This window comes from Cricetulus griseus, chromosome 5, assembly GCF_003668045.3.
Source record: "Cricetulus griseus strain 17A/GY chromosome 5, alternate assembly CriGri-PICRH-1.0, whole genome shotgun sequence".
Taxonomy (NCBI): domain Eukaryota; kingdom Metazoa; phylum Chordata; class Mammalia; order Rodentia; family Cricetidae; genus Cricetulus; species Cricetulus griseus.
The window spans coordinates 6,579,494-6,586,821 of NC_048598.1; the positions used below are offsets into that span (position 1 = coordinate 6,579,494).

Below are 7,328 nucleotides of genomic sequence, written 5' to 3' on the forward strand. Positions count from 1 at the left end.
TGCTTAGTCAGCTTCATTAATCTCAATGTGTGATGTTTTCATTTGTGGGTTAATTAGAGTAGAGTGATTTTATTTTTAAAACTTAATAGCCAGGCACAGTGGCACATGCCTGTAATATCAGCACTTCGGGAATGGAAGCAGGAGGGTTGCCATTTGCAGGCAGGCTGGACAACAGCTCAGTGTCCACACCAGGCAGAGAATCAATCAAGAAGAGCCGGCCTCAAAATCTCAGTTATAATTTCTTAAGTCAGAAAGAAAAAAAAAAAACAAGCAAAACCCCACAAAAAAAACCTGATAAACTAGAAAAGATAAATTATCCCACAGTAGACAGACAGTTTAAGACACAAGCTGCCTCATTATGTTATTGGTGTTGGGAGTAGAGTAATAGCCCAGTAGTTAAGAGAACACCTTGATGCTCTCCCAGGAGTTGAGGTTCTGTTCCCAGCACCTACGTGGTGACTTCAACAACTCCTGTGACTCCTGTTGCAGCAGGCCTGACACCCACTTCTGGTCTCCCTTGGCACTATACACGTGAACTTAACTAGATACAGGCAAAACATCCATACACACAAAATGTAATAAATAAAAAAGCATCACTATGTTAACCTTTAAAGAAGGGAATATTTAAAAACAATAAATTCCCCTAACCTAGGCAATGATTTTCCCTCTGAAGTGAGTAGAAATGGCGATGCTGACTTCAGTGGTACCTACAAGGCAGCACTCCAGGGATGGTAATGCAGCCACCTTTTTGAAGTTGGAACTTGCTTCTTAAAGCTTGCATATGCTACATCCACAAAAGCCCCGACCATTTTCACAGACCAGGCAAAGCAAAGATGTTATTCCTTGTTGTAGACACTGAAATCTGCCAGAAGCAGACAGACGCTTTGGAGTTGTCTACAAAGTACCTTTTATCTAGAAGTTTCTATTTCCTCATTTTAAAAATTAGAGCCCAATTTGGTTGTACTAATCAGTTATTAGACTGGGCATCTTAGACACAAGATAAACAGTTCCCTATCTGTTAACTACTGAACTGCTAGGCAGTGGGAACTGCCAGGATGGACTCCATCTATTACTACAGGGCCTGATGTTAGGTGGGATCCACCCTCGTCACCCTATGGCATAGAACACAGGGGAACTCTGATCTTTATCAACATTCACTGAGCTATTGTCCTAACCATAAACCCTGAGTAGTTATGGTAGCTCCATGAATGCTTCCATAAAGCCAATTAAACAATTGTGAGATGTGTGTGTGTGTGTGTGTGTGTGTGTGTGTGTGTGTGTGTAAGCATACATATACGTACACATATACACATTTTTTTCCTTTGGGGCTGCCACTGCACTGTTATGCAAAGTATGGGATTTTTAACACTCTTATGAGGTGATAAAAACAAATGGGTGTACACTATGTTCTCAAATTATCAAGGATGATGTGACAAACTAATAATATAAAACAAATTAAGAATTCTCAAGACCCTCCCACCAAGGAAATGTATTTACTACCTGATTCAAGGATATATCGATATACAGTTTACACTTGCTTTCTTTATATATAGACATATATAACAATGTATGTGTATAAGTATATACACACTTGTTTGTATGTATATAAATGCATGTGTTTGAAATCAAAGAAAATTTTCATAAAATGAACAAGGCTACAAGTGTCCTCTCATGTGACAAGGAATTATGCTGACCCCTGGGTGAGTGCTCCTGGGAAATGGAGCACATTCTACCTCCGGCTGGCCTGAAAAGCAAGAGTGTGTTGGGCAGCACTGAGGCACCCGAAGCCCCGAAGAAACAAAAAGCTTCTCTGTCTCTCTTTGAGACACTGTAAATGCCAGACACCTCACAGCTCTCTCAGCATCTGACGGCCTCTAACTTTCTTCCAAACTGTGGCTGACAACGACAGTGATAATATAACACCTTCCGAATGCCTCAAGTGCAAAGTTCACTAGTTCTAAGGTCACTGACTTAATGCAGCAGCCAAGTTTCCTTCACATCATCAGACACTGTCTGGGAAAGACAGCTGTAGAAACCAAGCAAGGGTTTAAATGCTGCCACAACTAGTGAGATACAAAGGACTCCAAAGGAGTTAAACACAAAATTCGGTGACCAAATAAAACAGAAATTCCCTGGACATGTGATTATTGCTCACGGCATCATTACCGTTCAACTCAGGGGCTGAGATTTTTACAGCAGCATAAGGGGGAGAAGACACTAACACACCAGGAGGTACAGCCTGAGGTCGCTGAAATATCTGTGTTCCTTTGCTGTCATTTACATATACCAGGGATTTAGACACCGCTTTGGCTTCTCTGGGTAGGTGCCATTTAAAGAAGAGACAGGATGACAGATCCCTGTGTTTAACCAAATGTTAAATATTTTTTATTTTACTCACCTGCACACTGAGATGAATCCATTTCTTCATAAGAATTCTCCCTGGTGTCATTACTTTTATTGGCGGCTGCAAACCATTTACTGTGCGATAATAAAACATGGTCTCTTTCTCGGATATTGTAACTTTGAACACAATCTGCCCATCCACTGTCTTTTCCATCACACACCTAAGGAAGCAACCAGAAAAGACAGAGAAGGTCAGCACCCAACCAAATCGACATGCAGGATGTTGCCATGGTAATGTGGCCCTGACCCGCATGCCAGGAGTGCTTTCACTAAGTACCAGGAGTGCTTTCACTAAGTACCAGGAGTGCTTTCACTAAGTACCAGATCCTTGCTACACCTGGAGAAAGCTGTATTCCAACAGAAGTCATATTATTCCAGTAAAAAATAGAATTCTTATTTACAATATATTCCCCCAGAGCCTCAACACCCTTCATTAGAGATTCATGATAGAAAGTAAAGTCACAGCGTCCTACTGGAAAACTAACATTTAGGATACTGGCTCATCGGTTCCCTGGTTATGCCTTTTATAGGAAGTGTTAGGACATCCCACATACAACATGGGTATTGAGTTACCAGGGCAAATCTTTCTTCTTTTAATGTTAAGGGGATTTAGAGCCCAAGGCTCTAAATTATTAGCCCTGGAGTCAGAATTGCTCTACTGTCTCTTTTGTCTTCATCTTACGCCATCCAAAAGTCAAAAGCAGTGTGTACTAGATGACCGCTTGCTTCTTCCATGGCCAGGGGTCCAGCTGAGACACTGAGCTGGTGGGATGGTCTCTGATGGAAGTTTTCTTTACAAAAAAAAAAATCAAATAGTATCTTGATGACATAGAACAGCTTTTAGGAAGTCTCTGGGGCATAAGATAGACCTACTTTACTTCAGGGAATGGGTTTTGCTCCCTAGCCCAAGTTGATTTTCATCTTGCAGTCCCAGCATCCTCAGTGCTGAGGTGATGGGTACACCTTACCTTTCTGGACTGGAATTTCTTTTAAAAGGTCATTTCTGGCCTGATTACCTAGTATGTGTTTCAGAGCCTGGGACTCTTTCTAACCTGACTGCTATCCACTCAGGCCAGGAATCTCCATGGGCACCGCCAATCATGAAACCTTATCTTCTCAGCTGAGCAATGTGTAGGGAGTTCTTCCTGATCACTAAACATGCTTTGCCATTCCAGTAGGAACAAGAATCCATCCATCGGGGCATCGGTATTCTGAGGATATGGAAATGTGTAGAATACTACAGACTCCTCCCACAAAAAAAGTGATCAATTCATTCAGGAGCATCCCAGAGGCAACAGTGGAATCAGGCCACCCAAGACTTGCTGCTGAAGATATTTCAAAATTATCCTTACGAGGGGTAATTTAAAATCCTCACTTCACTCTCACCTCCGTTGTCCTGTGTTGGGAAATAGAATAAGGTTGGAGAGAGCAAGGGTCTCTCTTTCATTGACACTAATTTACTGTCTTTTTGCCTGTGTTTGGCAACAGAGTAAGTAAAGCATCTTTTTAATTTTGGCAAATCATTTTAAATAAAAGCTTTTTAAAATACATATTATATATATATATATATATAGATAGATAGATAGATAGATAGATAGATAGATAGATAGATAGATACTACTGCAGACTATTTTTTTAACAATTCAGTAACTAAATATTTGTGATTTACTGACATGAAAAAAATCTGCCTGTATCCTAAGTCTCTGGGCATTAGTCTAAGAGTTTTCCTTTGTTCATTTGTCTTGAGTGTAAAATCTACAAGTGAGAATTCAATCATTACACGGGGATGTATTTACCAAATGCAGACTTATTTCCCCAAGCTTGCTGAAAATGCTTTTCTTAATATGTTATTGATTATCTCCCTTGCTATTTTGTTTGCTTGTAAACACTCTAGCTTTGGTAGATAATAAATGGGAGACGAAGGCAGGTAGTAAAATATTTAGGAACTGGATTTATTCTGCTCCTGAATACACAATAATTGGATAATCCATGTTTTGTTTGTTTTACTTATCTAGTGCAAACACCCCCAAATTCCCCCAATTCCCATAGGTATTTTAGCTTCAAGAATGAAAATGACCTTGATACAAGCAATGGACCCTCCAAACCAGAAACCTCATGCCACAACCTCTGTGAATGTCCCTGTAGCTTATCTATACAAAGTGATGACAAGAGGAGAGATGCTTGGTACAGGGATGTCTCTGTAAGATGTGAAAAAAAATGTTTTAAAATATGGGTGCTGATGGCATAACAAATAGCTTGAATTTCTGGAATTTCCAACAATAAAACAGCAAAGTCTTTTTTGGGGAAACAGTAGAAACAAGGAAAATGGACTGTGACTATTTTCACTCCAATCTTTAAACAAAAGTAAAATGCTTGGCTTCCACTTGGCAGATGGGACATAACACCTCTAAGTCACATTTGTTTGTGAGATGACAAGATTTTCCTGGTTATTTCTTAAGTTTTGAAATACTCACCCAACACAGCCACACAAAGTAAACATCACAAGGATAGGTACCCAACACTGTACTACGAGGCAAAAGATGAGGTTAGAGTACCTAGAACACACTTTATGTGTGGATGAAAATGCCAAGGAAAATGTTTAATATTAAAAAAATAATAATTAGTTGGAGCTGGGGAGATGACGAAGAGGGTTAAGAGCACTTGGGGGCTCTTGCAGGAGACCTGGGTTCAGTTCCCAGCACCCACAGTCAGGGCTCATCACCCTCTCAGCATCTACAGGCACTTGGACTGCACCTACCCACACATACCCTTAAGTCCACACATACTAACATTTTACAAGTAAATCAAATGAAGATTGCCAAAAATGTTGCTTGTTAAGTTTCTGGCCTGTCTTTGTATTATTTAGGGCACTTGTCTCACAGTGTGAGAAAAGGTTACAGAAGGAAAAGCTCATGATCCCCAGACTACAGCAGGTTGTAGGAGAGCTCACTCCTAACTCGTATCCAGGGCATCCTTAGCAGATCCAACAGCAGTGAAGCTCTGGAGGACTTCCCAGAGTTATCTACTTCCTATAAATTTGAAGATAGAAACACTGCACAGTGAAGACCAAAGGCTGTACTGTGTCATACTTCCAACTCTGTCATTGAATATATTCTGTTAATCACACATTTATTGAGAAAATAAAGGTAAGTAAAACAGTCCTAAGCCTCCAGAAAGCTACCTGCATATTAAAACAATTATTTTATAATAGAGACACTTTGTATATATAAGACTTGAACAAGACTTCAAACTAACAATTATTTAATATTACTGGCACCTGGGCCTACAAGTGCACTCTGAATTTGATTCCAAAGGAGAGGACTAAAAAGAACAGCTGGTCTTTGAGAAATAAATGAACTAATAAAAAATGTCTCAAATATAATTGATATTTATCAGTACATAATTATATTGTATATGACATATAATTATTATATATAATATTGTATATATGATTGACATATGTTCAGATATATTGCCCCCCAACACAACTATTTCAACACTTTCTTTTCCATGGTCAATTCCATTCACAACACATGGAAAACATCTCAGGAAAAGAATATTCAGATTGCAAGGCCAGAAGGGAGGGACTACCATAGCAGTTGGTCTTCAACTGTGGGGACCCTGGAGTTGCACAGCTCTATTTTCAGCTTGATATTGAGCTGAGACCTCATATTGCAATAACCTTCAAATCCAGTTTCACAGGGTCTTAGGCTAACTGAAAACCCACAACAACAATGGCATTACTCACATCACGCCTTCTTGCTCAGCCTTCAACCACACAGCTAAGGTAAATTCTGCTGCCAGCCTTGGAGCTTGTAGAGGAGAGCAGTTCTTGTGACTTCGGAATCTAAAGCTTGTGGAGTTGCTCCTGGAGTGAGGATGCAGCTCAGTGTTGTCTGCCGGGAGGCAGCTCCGGAGGCCTTCGAGGAGGGCAGTGTAGGGAGGAGAGGCAGAGCGGTAAGGGCAGTCCTGAATACATAGCTTCGGGGTGCACAACTGTTCGCTCTTAGCATCTGCCACACTGTGACAAAACGTGCTGGGGCCTGGGAATCCACATGTGGCATTGCTAGGCACAGTGGATACCTTCTTGAAAGCGCCCACATTCTCCAGCCTTGGGAAAAGGCCCTGCGAGGCAGCCAGTGACACTGCGACCAAATAGGCAAAGATGAGTGTTTGAATGGCCCGATGCAAGAAGCTCAGAAGGAGAGCTAGGCAATGCATGGTTACAAAAAAGTATTGTTCGCCTGCATTTTCGAGGTTTCCCTAAATTAATAACCAGGCCTGCTCTGCTACCAGCACATCAGAGGCTCACCACCTGAATACTGGTATTTGCCATCTCTGGGACACTGAAGACACTCTTCCACAGGGAGGGCAAAGCAACGATATCCTCAGGGAGGGCGGAGGCACGAGTCAAATCTGGTGTCTGCTAAACAAACACACAAGAAGTCAAGAGAAACCCGAGTTCATCCTAAGCACAAACACTTTGAGCCCCCTACAAAAACAATGGGGAACTTCTCAAAGGCCATCCTGAATGACATAACTTAGAGTCAAAAACTAATTCTCCTGATAAAGGTCTTGACATCATTGGACAAGTCACATGCCTCAATGTACAGAACAATCGTTTATATATGATAGTGAATTGTAGCTTACAGCTACCTTGAGCTGTTACTCGACCCCAGGGAATTGGCACTACCTGCTCTAATCAATGCGGTAAAGCATCCTAGAGCTCTTTTCACGAACACCATATGTTGTGACCAGAGCTAACTTGCATATGCCCAAAGTGGAGCTAGCTAAGCAGTCTGTGCCTCTCCCCTCATCCCAGCCTGTGCAGCCACTTTAAGCTCATGGTAAAGCTGATTAGAAACTCAATGCCATCTGCTTGCCCTGTGCCTTAATATTTATCAAGCATATGTGTTAATGTTTCC

The 7,328-nt window shown here is 41.1% G+C and overlaps 1 protein-coding gene across 1 annotated transcript in view; it reads right to left on the reverse strand.

Moving 5' to 3' along the window:
- The window catches only part of Ush2a (usherin), a 641,642-nt gene extending 635,018 nt beyond the window's left edge, over positions 1 to 6,624 (reverse strand). The window contains exons 1-2 of the mRNA XM_035445085.1: positions 6,152 to 6,624; positions 2,399 to 2,564 (exon numbers count right to left, since the gene is read on the reverse strand). Coding sequence (XP_035300976.1) covers positions 2,399 to 2,564; positions 6,152 to 6,624 — 639 coding nt within the window. The remainder of the gene's footprint in view (positions 1 to 2,398; positions 2,565 to 6,151) is intronic.
- Positions 6,625 to 7,328: the final 704 nt, after the last annotated feature.